We start from the raw sequence: 21661 nt of genomic DNA on the forward strand, positions 1-21661 counted from the left end.
TTGACAAGGAGTGAAAATTGTATTTTTGAGAAACAAATTATATAAAGTACCCTGTGATTAATGTCATATTGGTCATTGAGAGAAGTAAACTGACCCTACTTAACAGAACTCTTCTGGATACTATCTAAAAAGCTTGGATTCTTGGTAAGAAAAATGATTTATAAATTACAGGTCAGAGCCTCACCTGATGAAAACTGGTGTCACTCTAGATACCAAGAGAGCTATGCCAATTTTCATCAGTTGAGGATATGGCCATATATGTGTAAAACTAATGAATCGTGGTCACATTAACACAGCAGATGGCCAAGGAGCTCCTATATGCTGATTTCTCAACAAACCATCAAAATCAAATCATATAGGGTGCTATTTCTCAACAACTGGTCTGTGGACCGGCGCCGGTTCCTGAGATCTCTCTGACAGAGTTTAGGAAGGCGGCAAGCAGGTCCCTGGTATCAAAAAGGCTGAGAAACACTGATCTAGGGGATTTAGTTAGTTTTTGTGCTTTAATTATAGAACAGACTGAAAATAAATAAAAAAAACGACTCATAACTTCACAAGTTATAGGCATTCTTTAAAAAAAAACACATACACACACATTGGTCTTTTCCCCCTTTGGATCAATATTTCCATTTATTCCAGCTGGAAAAACATTTGTTGTTTTAATACTTAGTCTTGTCTCTTTTTTTAAAAAAAAATAATCATCATCACATTCTCCTTACAAACAACAAAAATTTCCTAGCAATAGTCTGTGGTATAGAGACCTCCATCTTCAAGATTTCCCACATTCGCTGCTTTTGACAGGCAATGGTTTGTTCCCAGTTACAAAACACATTACGTTAGGTCCCAATCCTGCAATGGAATCTGCCTTTGTGGCTCTAACTGCAGGAATGGGTCAGGTGCATACAGGTCTTTCAGTGCCTAACTATGCAGACAGGTGCTTTTGTAAACCCCTCTAGGTGTCTAACTCCCATTGACTTTTAGTGGTGCCTAACCTGCTTAGGAGCTTTTGAAAATCCCACTAGCCGCTTTACTGCATCTTTCGGCACCTAAATACCTTTGTACCTCGGCTCCTTCTGCCACTGACGTCAATGGGAATTTTACCATCAACTCCAATGGGAGATTGATCGAGTCCCCAAACCCTCCACAATACAGTACAAAAGCTGTTGTGAGCTGGCAACACCCTGACCTGCTGTGAAAGAAATTGCACCCATATTACAGCCCTACAGAAAATCTGCCCTCTTCATTGTCCCATCTGGGAACAGGATGTTCAGGACCCAAATGGTTTAAAGCATACAGAGAAAAACTCACATCCACCATAGCACAATACATTTGAGTCCTATTTATATAACACTCTACCATGTTGATGCTTTTGTAGATTGATTCTAGCGCCAAATAACGGGCTCAATCCCACCCTGGGACTACACACTCCAAATTCCTATTGACCTCCAAGGGAGCTTGGGGGGGGCAGAGCTCCATGCTGGAATTAAGCCCAATGTGATTAGTTTGTATTCATTTTATTATGACCTATGTAGCAGGCGGTGTTGAAGATTCCTTTTGGTAATGAGCAGCAGTTAACATAATCCAGGAAACTAGAGCACCATAAGACAATTCTATACTCAAAACAACGTCATGCTGACATCACACAATTGCACCATTTACACTTTTATTTACTCCAAATAATTGTTCAAAATTTAGTCACATCAGCATTCTCTCCAGAGATGGAACATTCCTTCCCCAACTTTGGTTGTTAAAACTTTGCAGACATTTGGTAGTTGGGTCTATTCTATTTGACAAAAAAGTCACTTTTGCAATTGTAAAGACTCCTATATGTCACTGATAGAGTAACTGAAAATCGAAGGTGTGAGCAGACTCCAAAACGCCATCTAGGCCTCTTTAAGACTGAACAAAGCATAAAATGTTCTTTTGATTTACCAGGAATGAAAAGACTTAACCCCTCCCACCCAAGATTTCACTGATATACTTAATACATTTGATGGCAAAATTAGAAGGAATTCTGAAGTACCATTTGTTTAGCTCTGGCTGAAAACATTTATGAATGTGCATGCAGTTTCCCAGTGACTCCTAAGATATAGAAATTCCTCTGATATTACAAAATACAAAAATATTTTCTCCAAACTCTCATTTACATTGCATTTACAACAATCATGGAAATAACTTAGACTCCAGCACTGACTGAGAGACAAATTACTTACCAATATGGGTAATGAAAACCAAAGCGGATTAGGAGAACACAAGCTGTTGATTATAGTGAACAGTGGTAACTAAACATATGGACAAACTGGACTTAAAGAAGTGGCAGTATTTAGGAAGAAGAGCAAAAATACTAGGTAAATATTACAGGCTAAAGTGAATTGTTTTTTTCCAAAGTAAAATGTGCAAAATATATTCACCGTGCCAATGATTTGTGACTACTTATAGAAGCCAATCTACAACCTTCTTACAAATCCCCCGTCTTCAGGTCTTTTTGTTACAATAAAAAGCGCATTGAAGATCTAAAACAGTGCAAGTTTATGAGTGAATTTACATTCTCAGAACGTGCCCAGGCACCGACACTGTTACGATATGATACAGTTTTTGCTCTTTTGTCTTTTTCGGCTGTGCAACTGTCCTCTGCCACCCAACGTGGAAGCCTTGGGCATGCCATACGATCCATATTTGTGCAGGAGCTCCTCGCTGGTAACGTATCGGAGATGGGCAGGTTGCGGGATTGGCTCCCCAAGGAAATACCCTTCATTGTCAGACTCTGAAGAGGAGGAGCAGGTAGAACACCAGTCATATTCAGCAAAATAGGGGCCCCATCTCTCCCCCAGATGGTTCTGCAAAGCAAGATCCGACACAGTCCTTGGACACTGACCATACAGGTCTCTGCGGGGGCCCTGTTCCATCGTCTCTCTGCAGCTTCTCTGGTGCATGAATTGGTCATAGTCCTCTCTGGCTCGCAGCGAGGGCCTCTCTTTCAATCGACAGCACTGTTCACTGGCCAGATGGAGGGCGTTATCCGAGCGGGAGCGTCTGGACCGCCGGGATCTGTGTGGGCGGTAACGCCGATCATCATCCCGGAGATTAGTTCGCCTGCGTGTGCGCTCGCTCATAGGGGGAAGTCTAGAACTATCCTGTCCAGGAATTTTGTTCCCTGGAATCCCACTGTCATACTCAAAACTCTGATGCATCCTTCCATGCGATGGCATCTCTCTGTAACTGACCGGATTGGCAAGGTCACGCAGGTTCGGCTCCATATCTTGGTATTGTTGCACGGACAAGAGGCTGCGGACTGACTCGGCACTTCTAAACTGCACAGAGGAGTTCAGCGTCCCTATGTTACTCATCTTCTCCGAAACGTTCATTCCAGAATCTTTGCTCAGATCAGGCATTGAGAATCTAGAGAGGTGCTCCTGGCGCTTGGCGCCACCGTCCGCAGAGAGTCCTGGTGGGGAGGAGAACAAAAAAGGCAGTTAACATGTGACTTTTCCACTGCAACAGCACAATGCGAGGGGCTGCACTTCGCTTGGCAACACCGATCCCAATCATCAAAAGCAACCAAGGCCCAGAGCCTTAAAAGGTATTTAGGCACCTAACTCCCATTGGAATCACAGCTGAGGGTCTGGACAGAGGTGATTTTGGGTGCGTCACTTGAGACACCTGAAGGAGGCGTGATGTTCAGAAAGTGCCGAGCACCCTCGCTTTGGTAATCAAGGCTGCTTTAAGGTGGTGCAAGTTGCCTCCTTCCTCCTTTTGCCCCCCCACCCCGAGCCCTGTGGCAGCTCTCTGCCCCCCCCGCCCTAAAGTGCCCCCCCGCGGCAGCTCCCCCTCGCCCTGAGGCGCCCCCTCTGCAACAGCTACTCCCCCACCGGCCTGAAGTGCTTCCCCCAGCCCGGGGAGCCGTGCGGCAGCTCCCCGCCCCAGCTCACCTCTGCTCCGCCTCTTCCCCGAGCCCTGCGGCAGCTGCCCCCACCCCCCCTCCACCCTGAGGCACCTCCCCCGCGGCAGCTCCCCCCCCCCCCGCCCGGGGAGCCGTGCGGCAGCTCCCCACCCCAGCTCACCTCTGCTCCGCCTCCTCCCCAAGCACGCCGTCGCTGCTCCACTTCTCCCGCCTCCCAGGCTTGCGGTGCCAATCAGCTGTTTGGTGCCGCAAGTCTGGGAGAGAGAGAAGCAGAGCGGGGCGGTGTGCTCAGGGGAGGAGGCAGAGCAGAGGTGAGCTGGGGCGGGGAGTTCCCCTGCATGCCCCCCCCCTTACTTGCTGCAGGCAGCCCTCCCCGCGCCCCCCCTGCCCCAGCTCCCTCTGCCTAAATGCCGACAACGACCCGGGCGGCCGAAGATCTGGACGCCGCCGAAGGACCCAAAATGCCGCCCCCCAAATGCTAGCGCCCTAGGCGCCCGCCTAAGTCGCCTAATGGGTTGCACTGGCCCTGAGTGCTACCCCTGGCAACGTTCATGCTTCTGTAGCAGTATCAGGCCTTCTGTCCTATGACAGCCCACTGTAATAACGAGTGACACGATCAGACACCATTCAGAGATGTCAGGGCTGTACCTTGTGTAATACTATTTAGCCACTAGGCGAAGACATGGCCACAAACCGTTGAGCAGACCCATGTGCCATCCTGTAGAGGACACTGGTGACAGAGGTCTTCTGGAAGGACAGAGCAATGTACTGTCACAGAGCCAAGGCCACCAGAATATCACAGTAATAGCAGTGACAGAAGCCAGACCCTGCTCCAAAAGCACAGGCCTCCGCCACTTGAGCTCAGAAACACTCTCCATTAGCTATTAGCAATATAGGGTCTACGTGACCCAAAGAGGAGCAATTCTGTCATCCAGGACAGGGCAGTGGTGCAAACAGACACTAACCCAGGGGCTCTTCAGAAGTTAATATGCGGCTCCTTGTACAAGCACCGACTCCGGGGCTGGAGCTACAGGTGTCAACTTTCCAATGTGCCGGGGGGGGGTTCGCTGCTCAACCCCTGGCTCTGCCCCAAGACCTGCCCCCACTCCACCCCTTCCCACCCCCTCTCCTGCTGTGCCCTCGCTCCTTGCCCCCAGAGCCTCTTGGATGCCATGAAACAGCTGATTGGGAGGTACGGGAAGGGAGGGGGGGGCGCTGATTGGCAGGGCTGCCAGTGGGTGGGAGGCGCTGGGAGTGGAGGTTGTGGGGAGCTGATGGGGGGCTGCTGACGTATTCCTGTGACTCTTTGGCAATGTACATTGGTAAATTCTGGCTCCTTCTCAGGCTCAAGTTGGCCACCCCTGCACGAGCCAGTTCACTACAGTGGTGCACATTGTCCCCCACGTGGGTGTGGAAAGAGGAAAAAGTTGCTTCCATGGCACCGTATACTTGCCCACTTTGTGTGCCAGGCTGATGGAGGACCTGGGGTCTGGCCAGGCTGTGGTGGGGAGGTATATGGAACCAGGCAGACACATATCCAGGGCCATGGAGATCCCCCAAGACAGTGGTGGGATTCTTAAGGACCCTAAGGGGAGCCGGACTGATACACAGAAGCAGGGGTTGCCAGTGCAGAATGGCCCTCGCTTTCTATTGATCCCTGGGGAACTGCCGAATTTGGGGGGAATTATCAGGGATCCTTGTGTAGATTCTCTGTCTAAGAGCCTCCTCTTGCAGGATGGGGGAGCCAGGCTAATATTAGCGGCGACGTACAGAATGGCAATTGGATGTGAGTTCAGTGACTCTCTGCAGCAGCAGTAGAGGGCTTGTTACAAGAGCACAAGTCAGCTCACCACCCCCTTTGGGACGAGAACTAGACTACAGCCAACGTCCTTTACTATTCCTCTGAGCTCTGCTCTCCAGCCGGAGAGGCTCGGACTATCCGCTCACTGCTTGGTAACTGGCTGTACCCAATGCTCACGTTGCATTCTCTAGATGCCACATTTCAAAACCTATTTCAGCTGAAGTATAGTTTATTCCAAATCAAATGTCGAAAGTTGACACTGGCATTTTTTGATAACCTTTCTGCGCAAACTAATTGGTAAGATCTCTGCAGCATTAGCACGATTGAAAGGCATGCTCCTTGTGCCATCGCTGAGACATTCTGACTTTGTAAATTGGTTGAAAAAATTCACAAATAAATTGCTCTGTTTTTCTTAGTAGAACTTTCCATTGCTTAATCTACAGCCTGACTTCTTTGGCATAAGCCATTTTCTGGCAAACTTCATTTTATTAAGGCCAAATCCTGTTGTCAGTAACCATGGTTTAAATCTAGAGCATTTCTGTCAAAATCAAGATGTTACTCTAGACTTTCTGCATAATTTGGTCCCTGAAAATCAGCTGTTACTTGACAGAAAACTTCAAAGATTGACCAGGATTATCAAAAGTGCTCAGTTTTGGCTTAACCCTACTCCCACTGAAGCCAATGAGAGTGTTACCATTGCAACTTTGACAACTCTGATCATGAGTCCTACAATATTTGGTGTTTTTCTTCAAGCCCCAGCTCCTGGAGTCATGTTATTATGTGAACAACAAGGAGTCTGGTGGCACCTTAAAGACTAACAGATTTGTTTGGGCATAAGCTTTCGTGAGTAAAAACCTCACTTCTTCGGATGTTATTATGTGAGAATCTCAGCTTTCATTTTAAATGAAGTATATTTCTAGACCTAATGGTTATAGAGAAAAGCTAAAAAAATGTGACTTCTAAAGACAAACACCAGAAGGCAAATAAAACAATGGTGCATTTTTATTTTTTAAGCCAATCTCATGATGGGGACGGGGGGTGAGACTCATGACTTTGGAACATTTGGGGTTGGCCACACTGACTTTAATGGGGCAGAGTGAGGCCAACCCTGCACACTTTTGAAAATCCCACCCATAATGTCTGGTTAGAAACAGTCCGGCTTTATGCTCAATGCCATTTTCATTTTTCCTTTCCTCGTTTCCCCCTCCGTCATCACTATTGATATTTTCCTGGCAAATGGATCTTTGCTGCTTGAGCAGTTATCTTCTGCTCCTTGTTCCCCACTCTGTCACACCAGTCCCTTCTATAGCAATCAGTTTCAGGATGTCACAAAGACAGATGTACAGCTTCAAATGAGGAATAACTGGCTTTTAATAATAAGGAACACCAGCACCACTTTGCATTTATATAGTTTCAAATACCTGTGTATTTCCTCAACAGCAATAGAACCCACCTCTCTTGACTTGCAGTCCCATGCTTTAAAAACACCCCATTCCTTTAATTCATCATCCGTAATAATAAAAATTACTGTCTAGGGAGAGTTAAATACAACATGGAAGTAGATCTAGAGCTGAACAATGTTTTTACATTATCCAGGAGATATAGTAGGAGCCTTAATCCCACCAAACAAGACATGTTTAAAGGAAATGCATGTGCCACTGTCCAGCTGGGCTCTTATCATGTTGGAGATATGAAATTCTAAAGAGATTATCATTTATTTCAGGTAGTGCCCATGATGCGCTAGGCCAGAGGTACTCACAAGAAATTTTTTGGTGGCCTCAGCGTGTGGCCACCAACTCTTGCTGGTGGCCGCTCGGACAATTTTTCCTAAAATACTTAACTTTAGGAAAAACAAATATGCACATATCCATGTCCAAATCATTGTAATTTATTTCAGTAAGGGTTTTTTGCTGACTCAATGACAAAAATAATGTACGATTGTCTCTATTCTTTACTGGACCTAAACAGAACAGAAACAAAATAAAGTGCATTGCAAGGTCTTGTCTTTTTTGTTATTTCTTTGGCTTTTTTGATTCCTTTTTTTAAGAGCTGCTAGCTAGTAAGTCTTCTGATGTGAAAACTGATAGTTGTAAATTTGTTGATCACCACGTTTCACAGCAGACTTACTAGCTAGGTGGGAGGCAGTGAAAAGTGATATTAATAAACATACAAATATCGCTTTCCACAGCAGACTTACTGAGCCCCGGCACAAGCCGGGTGACAACTTAAACCCCGGATGGCGTGGGTGGGAAGTGGCGGGGTCCAGAGGCAACGGGGGATTGGTGAGCCTACAGCCGGAGCTTGAAGCCCAGCAGCCGGGGGATGGAGCCCCACAGCCTGCCGCCCACCACCCCAGGGCGGAAGCTGGAAGCCCACGCACCACGGCCCCTGGGAAGGTGGGGAGCTCACATCGGCTGCCTGCTCCTTTGGCATTTGTGGCTCCAGACAGGGGTGGTGAGTTGTATGGGCCCATGTTCCAGCAAATTCAGGGCCCCAGGGGCCTGGCTCCACCAATGTTCGGGGCCGGGTCTCTCCCCCGGCCCCGCCTACTGCCCCCGCGTGCCACCCCCAAGCGTCCCTGCCTCACCTGCTCCCTGGAGAGCGGGTGGCTGCCCCCTGCGAAGGGAGCGGCGCTGGCGGCAGGGAGGAGGGGAGAAGGTGCAGCAGCATGGCAGACCACCTGCCCCACCAGGCGACTCTGAGGCTTATCCTATCTGGATCTCCTGAGCAGTAGCATGGGGCACGGGTGTGCGTCGTGTGAGTGGGAGGGGGAGGAGAAGAGGGACCCTCCCCTGGAGCTCGCTGATGCCGGTGGGGAGAGGGCTATGGGGTGTCCACCTCTCTGGCTCCAGCCCCCGGGGAACCTGCCTGCTGCACCCCAAAGTTTGAACTCCTCATCCCTGGCCCAGGCCCACCTCAGAGCCTGCACCCCCAGCCAGAGTCATCACCCAACCCCAACCCTCTGCCTCAGCCCTGAGCCCCCTTCTGCACCATGAAGCCCTCTTCGCTGGCCCCACCCCGCAACCCTCACTCCTCCATCCCAATCCTCTGCCCCATCCCTGAGCCCCCTCCTGCACCATGAACCCCCCGTCCCTGGCCCCACCTGGCAGCCCTCACCCCCCGCACCCCAACCCTCTACCCTACCCTGAGCCTCCTCACACACTCCAAACTCCTCGTCCCCACCCCATTAATTTTGTGTAATAATAATAATCAATAATGGATAAATTCTTAATAAAGTTACTCAGAGAAAAAGAACAAAAGGGTAATTCATCAAGTGAGGGCCTGAGTTCAACCCCCAGCTTGCAAACTGAAGTTATACAAAAGAAAGATGTGGCAAATCTAAAAGATCAGAAAAGGAGTTTTCATCAGTCTTGGCTATCAAGATTGACGTTGTTGGAGTACAATAGCAAATTAGACAGAGGTTTTTGCTTTTGAGGGTTACTGATCTAAGAGTGCTTGGTTGTTCCCGTATTCAAAGGAGTATTAATAACATTGATATTCTTAGTTAAATATTTTTTTCTTACAATAGTGATAGTGTGCAATATCGGGAAACTGTTAAACATTTACTGTTTCCAGTCCATTTTTACATTATTTTAAAAGACATATCAGTTTACAAGGCAGGTGTGTGTGTGTGTGTGTGGGGTGGGATGGGGGACTTGGACCCGTTCTGGGCACCACCAAAAATTATACAAACCTGCTGCCCCTGGCTCCAGAGAGGGACAGGGCCCAACCCCTACTGGCAGCCCTGGGAGAGGGGCCACTGCTTTGCTCCCACAATCACTGCCTAGGAGGCTGTGGCCACAAGAAGAGCCCCAGTGGCCACATGTGGCCATGGGGGCTGCATTTGAGAAACACTCTGCTAGGCACTTTCCAAACAGGAGAAACACAATCCCTCCCTCAAGGAGTTTACCACCTAAAGACAGTCAGACAGACAGGTTTGTGGAAGGAAGTACAACATATAGACAATGACGTTCCTATGTGCCTTTAGCGCTGTTACCCTTTTCAAAGATGTCCGAAGGAGGAGAGGGCAGGTCATTAGGGCATTGATGATTAGGTTGAAATTTGTGTTTGGTGATCACGTGGACGCCACAAGCATCAGAGGTATGATAAGATTGCTACTGACAGACATAAATTGAATGTCCAGACAGACCTCCTTCAAAACTTGGCTAGAGATTGAGCTGGGAGGGGCTACATGCTCCCATGCTCCATGTCTTGAGGATGGCAATGTGTTTCCACATTGTGCAATTGGGTCAGAAGAAAAATAAATAGCATGTGGATTTCTGGTTGGCTGCCATGTGGTCCTACTCTTGTATACTGGCAACCCATCAACCCGTGGAGCTTCAAGCCAAGAGTGTCGGTGCAAGTAACAACAGCTGTAATAGTGAAAACAAACAGAACTGCAGAGGATAAACATGGCCAACGGTTACTTGGCAACAGAACATGTGATGGCAATGCAATGCTTGCCTGTTGATGGAAAGGGACAAGAGGCACATCGCCATAGGAACTGCAGAAAGGGCATCAGGAGGAGGAAGAAAAGTTCTACAGCAAAAGATAAACGTCTGCCAAAGAGAAAAGCCCTCTCCTCTCAGATGGACTCACCAATACCCTGGGCCTAGATGAGACTCTCTATATAAATTACACAGTTAAAAATAGGACCAATTTTCCAAAAGCTAAAAGCCCCCAAAGTGCCCCCAACCAAATTTCTCCCATGCTTTCTCCCTCCCATCTCCTCACAGGAAAGCTCGGGACAAGCGATATGCCTTGTTGTACACACTGTGCATCTGCTTCATGACCTTTGCTCCCTGCTACGTAGGAACCTCTATGGCCTAGGAAGTTGGAGGAAGAGAGGGTTGGAGTTGGCCTTGAAGGTGCTTTGAGGTTCTCTGATAAAGGCTCTAGAGAAATGCAAAAGTAAACTCCATGAGATGTTAAGCAGATAAGCTATTTCGGCATCAAATGATGCAGAAAAGTGCCCACTTCTACATCTTTAGGTGCCTAATTCCCTATGGAAATCTGGCCCTGAGACAATGTGTGTATGACACAGTCACAAACACACTACAGTTAACCACAGTTACAGTAGTTAACAGCCGTTCCCCTGACGCAACCTATCGGGCAGCAGAACTACTGCATGATTTGAGGCCTTTTGACATTACTGCAATACAAATGACCATCAGTAAACTAATGGTTAACAAGACAGACGTGGAAGCTTTTGGTTTATACGTGACAGTTATCGACATCGCCTCGATGTACCTTTGAGCTGGCAGTTTGAAAGTGGCAGGTTGGAACAGGGCCTAGTACTGGGATAGTTAGATGCCTAGTTCCCGCTACAGGCCCCAGAGGTGCAAGGTGCCAGTTTAACCAGTTCCTCAGCATGGAGGGAATCCTCAGCTAATGTTGAGCTGACGTAGCTCTCAGCCATGCCCTATCGCAGCAGATGGGCGTTGGGGAGGTGGCTGGGAAAAGAGGGTGTGTCAGGAGTGCCTTTGCAATCTGGCTAATTCCAGCTGCCAGAACAATGCCTTGGGGCCATGGGCAGCCAGATGTAAATTAGAGCAGCCTCTGGGCTGCTCTGATTTATGCCAGGAGCCAGACTGGCTCCTGCTAGCTCCAGAATTGTCTCTCTCCCAGTTGGATTCCTAGTACATTTTAATATAAATTGTGTTCACTGACAAAGGTGCAGTTGAGAAAACACGAGCCTGAGTCTCCATTCATTACACGGAGTGTGTAACCATTATGGGAGTGTGTCCCCATTGACATCAATGGAGATATAAAACTGGGTGTGACAGAGCTGAGATCCAGGCTCTACCGCTCAGATCCACAAAGGCATTTAGCCTCCCAACCTCCAATGATTTCAATGGATCTGGGCCTAGAGCTTTACTTGTGCTCAGATAATTCCAGACTCTCCCCACTCACAATACACACTGAGCTATTTTTCTTAAGAACTGGAAGTCACATAGAGAAATAATTTCAGAATACAGGGCACGTGATGCAGCGTTATCCAATAGTGGGGTTTAAGCAGCACTTCTTAGGTCCATGGGATTTTGGGGCTCTTCACCCACGGAGCCTCGTTATTAAACAAACACCAAGATTTAGAAGAGTGGGGAAAATATTGGTTATCACACGAACCCAGTTCTGAGAACATCTACCGTAATTTGAGAATCTGTTTCACCAGACTATCCAGGGGCGTGGAAAAATTACTCTAGCTCATGGCTGGAGCACGTAATCACCACGAAACAATCCCAGGGTACACTACAGCACACACTCTGAGAAGCCCCCAACGCTGCTCCCAGAGGGAAGACACTCCAATGCAAACAGGAAGTCAGTCAGCTGTCCAGCAGCTGCACATCGTCATACCACTACTCTGACCATACCCGTGGAGAGAGGTTAGGCCCACCATAGCGAAGGGGGAAGACAGCTTTTCATTATCTGGCTTAACTTGACTCGAAATAACTTTGCAAAAACTAAACCAAATCTACTTGAAACTTCACCAAGACGATCTCCTGCCAGCATAATTATTTTCCTATCAAGTGTGAAGCAAATTGGAGAAGGTGTTTGTGGAATATGAGGGGTTCAAAAAAAAAATGAGGTGGGCTTCACTTTAGAAGATTTCCCCTAACTTTTGCCTCCTAATCTGTCAAAAAATAACTTGGCCTAGAAACTCCAAATTTGTTTTAATCTTGTTGACCTTGGCAATGTGGAGCGTTTCACTGGTCTGAGATTGCTGAAGGAGGAAATTAGCTCATTAATCAATGGCACTGATGCAGATATTAGGAATGCTGTGGAGCTCTTAAAATGAGCAAGGCAAGGACATATGTTCTAGGCTATTCACAACCACAGGCTGGGGAATTCCTAAAGCACCCAAAATGCAAGTGGCGCTTTGAGGTTGAGGAGATGACTTAGTGATCCAAGCACCAGGGCTGAAATCCTGTCCCCACTGACGTCAATTTGCCATTGACTTCAATAGGGCTAAGATTTCTAAAAGTCTCCATGAAGCTAGGTTTATACCTAGGCAATAGGTTGGCTCAAATGTCTTGATTGCTCTGTCCAAGCATTAGAAAATCCATCATGCATTAGAAAATCCATCATGCATCCATCACGCAATGGATTTGCCCTGGTGTCCTGTACCAACCTTTTCCTGCACCCAGTCTCACACCGCATCCTGCCTGCTGGCTGAAGGTACCCACCTCACCAGCGGCAGCTGCAGTTAAGGGCATCATATCTATCTCATTTGTAAAGTGTTTTGGGCCAAAAGGTGCTTTAATGGGATATCTCCTAAGATATTAGTCACAGTGCATGGAGTTAGGCACATGCAAAAGCCTTTTTGCAGGATAACGGCTTTACTTGAACGATAATGAATGGTAATAACTGCTCTGCTTAAGTGTTATATCTCCTGCTTGATCAAGCAAGTGCCAATAAGTGGATTCTAACCAGGTGTCACTCATTTTAACTCTTTACTATGCATAAGGACTGGGCTCCTTGTTGCTGTGGTGCTCTTACAACTAATGTGACTTTGCAGCTAGGCTATCTATGCTTTGCCTTATAAACCACAATGGCCTAGGTTCCAGGTGTCAGCAGCACCACATGTAATACACGTCTGCAGGGTTTGAGATGTTCTCAGGTCCCAGGGTATCCAGCGGTAGCGGGGTTTCATATTAGTTAGTCGCGATTATGGTCTCAGATGTGTATTGATCCTCCATGGAGGAATGAGTAATATTTAAGTAGTGTGGTGTTTCCATAATATAGATGAATGTACCATTAACTTTCCATTTTCTCTTTTTTCGGACATTTGTTTTTTAATTACAACTACAAAATCTGGGGCGATCCATTTAAATTACTGATATTCATGTACAGCCCCTTTAGCTCCAGCTTAATGATGTGTTTTGTCTGGGAACACAGTTCATAATTCGATCAAGTGAAATGTTACCCTGGAAGAAAGAGAGAGGGACCCTGCCATGCAAAGGATATTTTTCTATTAAAGAAATTTGAGAATCTGTTTCACCAGACTATCCAGGGGAGCGGAAAACTTACTCTAGCCCATGGCTGGAGCATGTTTTTATTGTACAAATATAGTTTCCCTTTTCCCCTCACCTCTGCAGGACCTTCTGAAATGTCCCTCTTGATTGGGATTAAATCACCATCTCCTGATGACTCTTCAAAGCCTCAATGTGAGGAGCTGGAACAACTGTGTAGCCTTGCCAAGCCTACTGCCGTGTGACTTGGCTGAAGGTAGATGCTCCCTGGTGCTACCAGAGCGTGGCACAGTGCGAAAGGCCAAGCATCTTGTTTTGCTGATTCAAGTCAAATTGTTGAATGAAAACACCTGTCTCATCAAGACACCATGAAATTCTAACCAAGGACCAAACTGAGTCTCCAGTGACTTCAATGGCAGCTCTGCTGGTACACGTGGTTCTTCCGTAAAAAGGCTAGAATGATGGAGGACTGCAATATCTCATCACACCCTGTAAGTTTCTAGTTCCAAAAACACTAAAGCCTCAAAGCAAGACTGACCCCATCTACATTTGAGAAATCTGGCCCCGCTCCTGCTAGGCTGACCAGACAGCAAGTGTGAAAAATCAGGGCGGGGTGGGAGGTAACAGGAGCCTATATAAGAAAAAGCCCCAAATATCGGGACTGTCCCTATAACATCGGGACATCTGGTCACCCAATCTCCTGCTGTCTCATTGACAACAATTGATCTTAAGCGACACTATTTCCAGTCAACAACTATATAGTTACAGGAGTACACTCCCCCTAATGTAGATACACTGCACAAATGTCAAGGGTAACAGCATCCTTGCGTAACATCAGAGTAAGCTGCATTGGCACAAACCCCGTTTGATGTCAGTGCAGTGAATCTACATTAAGGGTTTGCAGTGATGCTAGCTACACTAGAAAGCACAGAAAGAGCGGTTAATGTAAATGCTTCAAGGAGAATCTCAACTCATGCTGCATATTGGTAACTTTGAGGACCCAGCCAAGGACAGACCTGACTGGGGAGCAACTATCGATGAAAGCTGTAAACACTTGGAGAAAGACAGATGCACAAAACAATGAAAAAAGGGCCAAGTGTCATGCCAAGTCTTCCATGAGAGGCTCTACCTTCCTACGTGACATCTGTTCGCGACCTTGCTCCTCACAGATCGGACTGTGTGGCCACCAGAAAACACATGAGATGCCGTGACACCATTATTGGATATGGCGGATAGCCATATGCAGTGACACTGGTTCAAATGTCTCAAATGTAGGCAGGGCTTCAGTCAAAACGAGTAGCAATGACCCGTTTTCATGCTAAAGCCATGGAAAACCAGACTTTAGATGAATGCATACGTTGTCTGGAGGTCACTCTAGACCAGGCTCAAGTTTCCCTAAAAGCTTTGTGAAGCGTGTGACGACGCACAAGACACAAGGTAGGTTTTGCAATGGTTTTACGGTTTCACTGTGAACATTTTTGCACAACGCCAACTTAAATCCCACCCTCGTGCTGTCTCATTGACAGGAATTGGTGTTAAGCCCATGCTTGATGCTTTGCTGAACTGGGCAGAAAGGAGGTTTAAATAATGCTTGATTAGTTTATTATACCACTTGTGAATACAGCAATTCACTACCACTCCATTTCCTTACACTCACCACAAGGCATAGAAAGCAAGTCCTCTGTGGGGCATAGTAACTGAGGTCTGAAGCGTGTTAAATGTGTAAAGCTGAATGTACGTTTCCAAAATCAGCGTATCCTGATTAGCTTTGTTTAACTGCAGCTTCTGCAGGCAGAACAGAACAGGACAGCGTCTTTCACTTCTAACCTTCCCTCCCCCAAGTGCCCCCTGAAGCTGTTGGATTCTGGCTGTCTCTATAGTGCTAGATAGGCACTTTCCTAAGAACCCACAGCCCATGAAATGGGCTTGATCTTAAATTCCACCCCAGGAATTGAAAGGAACTTAAGAGAAAGAGGAGCAGCACTGTCAGTGACTTGTTTATAGCGCAGCTTCACTCCACTTTGACCTTGGGTTTTGCAGAACTAAACGGGAACAGTTATATAACCACTGGAAATAACTAAACGTAAACAAGGCTGGGAGAGAAAGGCAAGGAACCTTGTAATTCAGAGACAAGCAAAGCGCCTGCCAAGCCGCTCATGATTCTGACACTCAGCTGTGCAGCTTGGTGCACTGTAAATCATGACCATTTTCTAATGATTTCAGAGTACGTTTCTTGCCACAAACAGCTCGGACACCCAGCGCACTGAAAACAGCCACTATGCCAATACTGTCTGGGTGAGAGATTTGACTGGAAATTATTAATGCAGTGTGCTTGGTGTAACCTCCTCATCCGCCATGCCACATTAGTGAAGTCGCAGTCTTTGGGGTACTCAGTGGGATAATCAGGGTTTCTACACCAGTCATTCTGCAAACAGGGCTCCCCCCCGATCTATTTTGCACGCAGCCAGAAAAGACAGCCCACTTGCAGAATCCTTCTGCTGCTCCCTTTGTCTGCCTGCTTCGCAGTGGAGGAGTTTTCAACCGGAAAGAAAGCTGTTGAAAAGCTTAGATTTGCATGAGGAAGGGGCCAGTTGTCATTTCAATGCATCATTTTGGGAACTAATTCCGGTTTTTCTCCCAACAACTGATTTGCAGATGAGAAAGATGAAAGCTGTTCAGAGGAGAGCAACAGTTGAGAATGTGTGAGCAAACAAGGGAGCACACACATTAGAGAAAGGGTCCGCAGAGCCCTCCAAGTGGCCAATGCTGGATTTTACGACTCTCCACAAAACAAACAGGATTCCATCTCCTAGAACACAGCGTCCTGGGTTTGGAAGGGTGGCTGACGGGTCAGGGAAGCACAACTATTTGATGCACAATTCTTTTCTTGCAACAATATTGGGTTCCAAGGGTCCATTTCAGGTCTCGTTTTGTTTTGCAAAGCATATGCTTCTGTGCTTTTGTTTAAAATAAAAGTCAGCCTAGTGTTTACCACCAGAGATCCAACTACAGCAAACTAACATGTGCTCACGCAAGGCAAGAGCATCTCAATATACACACGGACTGCAGGCCAAACTTCCAGGGGAATGAAGGAATGGAAAACAAAAGAGAGTGCAGAGTGTACTAATCAGCGTTAATACACCTTGATATTGTCCTTGTCAGAAGGAGAATCTCAGGCTTCGCCTGTTTGATTGGGAAATGCAAGGGTATCTCTCTCTATATTTTGAAGTTGCAGCACGTCTGCTAAGTGCTGTTGCCCTAGTGACTTGAAAGAAAAGTTCCATTTTCCGGGGCTGGAAGGGAAGGGGGTGGATGAAGAGCTGGGAGAGGTCTCCCTGCCAGTGAAAAAGACAGTGACAGCTACATGGAATTGGGAGCAGTTTGCTACTTAGGTATGTACTGGATGGTACAACAGTCTGGCTTTTCATCCACAGCCTTGCCAAGAACATCCGCATCCTCAGTGGGGGCGGGAGGGGAAGAGAAAACAATACCCGAGGAGTGGGATTTTCAACAGTGCTCAGCATTGGCCGCACGGAGCTCCCCAGCTTCCGGGGACATCAGTGGGCTTTTTGATCTTTCATCTACCTTTGCAGCAACAAAGAAAAGGGAGAGGCAAGTTTGGGCCCCTGGGTTTTGCAAGTATGTCTGAACTGCAAGCAGGGCTTTCAGCTTCAAATCCCCTCCTCACCTGGAGGAAGAAAGGGAAACAGATTGAAGGCAAAGAGCCCGCCAATTCAGTGTTCCTGCCACTGCCGCTCCACTCCGTACACTGACAGACTCTCTCCACCCTCTCGCTTCGGACTCTTTGTCCGATGCAGAGAGGCAGATGGGCTTGCCAGCTGCCATGAAAGGCTGGGAACAGAGCTGCTCCAATGGGGCGAGACACTATTTGCTGAGATTCCTATGACAGTGGTCTCATCTTGCCAAATATGGCTGACTTGGCACAGGGAGATGACCTTTTTAAGAAGGTTTTCCCGTTGTAAAAGGCCCTGTGCTTCAATGCCAGCATGACTTCTATTGTGATGGTCTCACATCCCTCTCTCCCCCTCTTACGCGTGAAGCTATAGTTTGCAGAACATACTTGAGGGGAGCAGAGATGGTAATTCTCTCCCTCTCCGTTTACAGGTGGTCAGAGTTGCTACATGAGTTGCTATAAAGCTCAACTGGAATTTCCACTTTAATTCCAGAACTGGGGCTTTGTTAGACACTGCAGCCTTCTTTTATGCATAACGCGTTCATTTGACGGCCACCGTGTTTACTCCGCGAACGCCCATTTGTCTGTCTCTGACTCCAGTCTGCATTGCGCCGTAACCCTAGGCTGGAAATTCTTTTGGGCAGTGACTGCCTTTTACACCCGGTTGTTCAGTTTTTACAAGAACCTAATTGGGGTGTCTAGGTGTTTCGTGATATAAATAACTCCAGCGGACACCTGCCTATACCCGTTGAACCCAATTCTGCCCTGATTGACACCCCAGGGAATCCCACTGACTTCACAGTAGTTACTCCGGATTTCCACCTATGTCAAATGAGGGCAGGAGTTGACTCTGTTGTTAACTTACATCGAGCTGGTTTTCTGGTTAAAATTTGTTTGTCCTTTTGAGCACTCCAACAATGTCATCATTCAATGTGGGCCTAACCTCTGATACCTCCCCAAGTTGTCTGCAAACAAAGAGACTGTTATTTGACTGTGAAATTTTGTTTGCCAGGACTTCTTAAAGGGGGCTATTAGACCAACTGGTGTTTTGCTAAAACCATTGTTCGGAATCAGCAGAGAGAAGCTTTTATTGATAATTTGGCTGCTAAGTATGCACAATACTTTGCATCATCTTTGACAAGGTTATGAAACACCCATTGGAATTAACAAGACAATAGCAACAAGACAACTATTGGGCTCAAGTTCAATTCTATAAGGGACTGAACGCCTTCCAGGTTGTGCTTAATCTCTGGCAGGATCAGCTCGTTCTCATGAGATAAGGATCACCAACGCCAGAACACCCGCATCCTGCCAGTTTAATGAATGAGACAGAAGCTTTGGTGTAAACCTTTTTACGATGGTAGAATCTACTGTTGCTAATTTTGTGATGTTGGAAACTTCCACTTAGTGGAGATTCCCAAAGTTGGCTGGCCAAAGGAAACTGAATATGATAGGCTAGGAAAAAGTAGCTCCCTTCAAAGAGTGAGCCGCAAATGTCTTAACCTCTCAGCTTCTAAGCTGGGTGACCCATCGCAGAGCAACTCAGAATGCTGAGTTTACTGGAATTGCAGCTGTGAGAATGCGAAGATGCTGATATACTCCCCCTAGTGGCGCCATAATTGTTGGCCAACAAATAACTGAAAATGCAGAGTTCCTTGCTCTTCGAAGAACTCCAAAGCACAAATGTTTTAATATTTCAACACCCTGTCTGTTCACAAGAGTGAAGCCAGCAGAGAGGCTAGAAAGATGGCACAGCTGGGAATTTAAGAATGTTGCCGCACACTCTTTTGGAGGCCAAATGTTGGGCCTGCCAGTTAGGTTCTCTTATGAACCTCTCTTGGGAGTGGAGTTTCTGTAAAGTTGCCCATCTGATCTCAGTAGGACGATGCTCTCTGCCTTTCTCATAGAATTCCACTGAGACCAGGCTGGCTCCAAGCTGCACTGGAAAACTAATGCATTTCTCCTCCCGCCTCCTTCCGAGTCTGTTTCTATTACATTTAGACAGATTAGGCCTGGTCCACACTAACCCCCCACTTCGAACTAAGGTACTCAAATTCAGCTACGTTAATAACGTAGCTGAATTCGAAGTACCTTAGTTCGAACTTACCGCGGGTCCAGACGTGGCAGGCAGGCTCCCCCGTCGATGCCGCGTACTCCTCTCGCCGAGTACCGGCATCGACGGCGAGCACGTCCGGGATTGATCCGGGATCGATTTATCGCATCTAGACAAGACGCGATAAATCAATCCCAGAAGATCGATTGCTTACCGCCGGACCCGGAGGTAAGTGTAGACCTACCCTTTGTCTAATCTCAGTGAAGGCACCATAGCAATTCAGATTGCCTCACAGATTACGACTGATATTGGGGCCAGGAAAACATTTAAACAAATCACAGTAAAAATAAAATGACAGGGAAATGAGAGACAAAAACTACAATCAGGAGTCTATTTTCCTTTGCTGGTGTGTGTGGTTACGTCCCATAAATGTTAATGGAGATTAGACATGCCCAGCTAGGAGAGAACAGACCTCTAGTGATCTAATTTAAATCCACAAACAGAAAGGAAATGCAGGGTTATGGCTAACACTGCAAATTCAGTGGTCTAACTGAATCTCAATATATTAGTATACATGGTGTGACAACAGAGCACATCTAGACACTTAGGGTGAGTGCTTAGTAGGTTTGCCCTTAACATTAGTGTTAGGTATCTTAACTAACTCATTTGAATGGGCTCTAAAGGGATTAACTAGAATCTGTTTAGAAAGAACCCCCGCAGGATTTCATGCCATTCCCACGGGTGAAAAGTCTGGCTTACAAAAGTCACCACTGGTGCATACTTATCCAGTACTTATTGTTCATCCAGTGCAACCATTTACTAGGTAAATGAGAAAGATCCACTTGATGCCCATGCACTGGACTGAGACTCAGGAGATCTGTGTTCAATTCCCACCAGTGGCACAACATTCCTGTGTGACCTCAGGCAAGTCATTTAGAAGAGTCTGATCCAGCGAAGCACTTAAGCGTGTGTGTACCTCAAAGTTTGTCAGTACCCTGTTGACTTAAACGGGATTGCCCACGTGCTTGCTGAATCTCTCTGTGCCTGCATTTTCCACCTGTATGATGGGCACAATACTACTTTGTTTTTCTAGCCTTTGTCTGTCATTTAATTAGACAATAACTCTTGGGGGGGGGAGTCCCTTCCTGTGTGTTTGTACAGCACCTGGCACAGTGGAGCCTAGATCTCGGTTGGGGTGTCTAGGTACTATTGACAGCAATGCAGATATAACAGTAACAATAACTTTTCACAGGTGGATGACACAGGTAGCTTTTTACCCATAGAAAATGGACTCTAGCCACACACCTGGTTTGTTATCTGCTTTCCCTGGCACCTCCAGCTAATTACTGGTTAAGCTTTAATAGAAACATCACAGCAGAATTTCCACAGGATGGAGTCAGTCAGATTGTAACATGTGCTGTGCAGGTCAGAGACTGTTTGCCCTTCAGCTCTATATAAAATAAATGTTTTCAGTGATGTCATAAAAATATTGCACAGATTCAGAATTAATCACTCCACAGTGTATTTTATAAGGTGGAGCAACTGTGTGGAGACGGAATTTTAAAGGGACTTTTTCAGTGTTTTAGTACAAAGGGAAACGCTGGAGTGTTTTCCAAAAAAATGCACTCAAGCTTTCTTGGTGGGAGTTGCAAATTGCATGGATGGAGTGACCCTACACGTTTACTTCGCTTCATTTAGGAGAGCTGCAGTTTAGCGCTGTGTCAAGGAGTGCTCTGAAGCCAGCGGCACCGTAGGCTGGTTCTGATTTGTGACATATTTACTGTGGCGTTTGCTTTGCAGGGGGTCTGTACTGAGTGCTTTCCAAAAGCCAGGCTGAGCCATCATGAAAAGTAAAACACCCTGTGGGAACTGCACGCTGTCTCATGGGCTGAGTAACAGCAGCGGTAAGAGTGGGTGGGAAGAAGGAGCCCTGCCTCTGAGAGGAGAAGGCAGCTAAACAAGGTAGCGTGTGAAGTACTTCGTTTTCTCTTCCACTACTCTACAGAACATAACCTAGCTGGCTCCAATTCCCAGCTCTGCTACCGATAACCTGCGTGACCTTGGGCAAGTCACTTAAACTCTTCGTGCCTGAGTTTGCTATCTATTAACTGGGAATAACAATCCTTTCTTTCTTCTCCCAGGCAGAAGACAAGTTGGCCTTGTCTCTTCAGATAGTGAACAATTTGGGGGTGGATTGCCTCTTATTCTATTTGTTCTGTGCCTAGCACAATGGAGCCCTGAT

General features: G+C 46.8%; 1 protein-coding gene across 5 annotated transcripts in view; it reads right to left on the minus strand.

Annotated features, from left to right (window-relative positions):
• Nucleotides 1–477: 477 nt before the first annotated feature.
• Nucleotides 478–21661, minus strand: part of PRICKLE2 (prickle planar cell polarity protein 2) — a 185356-nt gene continuing 164172 nt past the window's right edge. For all 5 annotated transcript variants that reach the window (XM_054035701.1, XM_054035703.1, XM_054035702.1 and 2 more), the window contains one exon: nucleotides 478–3445. In XM_054035701.1, the coding sequence (XP_053891676.1) occupies nucleotides 2577–3445 (869 nt within the window). In that variant the 3' untranslated portion in view covers nucleotides 478–2576. The remainder of the gene's footprint in view (nucleotides 3446–21661) is intronic.

The sequence above is a fragment of the Malaclemys terrapin genome, chromosome 7, assembly GCF_027887155.1.
Source record: "Malaclemys terrapin pileata isolate rMalTer1 chromosome 7, rMalTer1.hap1, whole genome shotgun sequence".
Taxonomy (NCBI): Eukaryota; Metazoa; Chordata; order Testudines; family Emydidae; genus Malaclemys; species Malaclemys terrapin.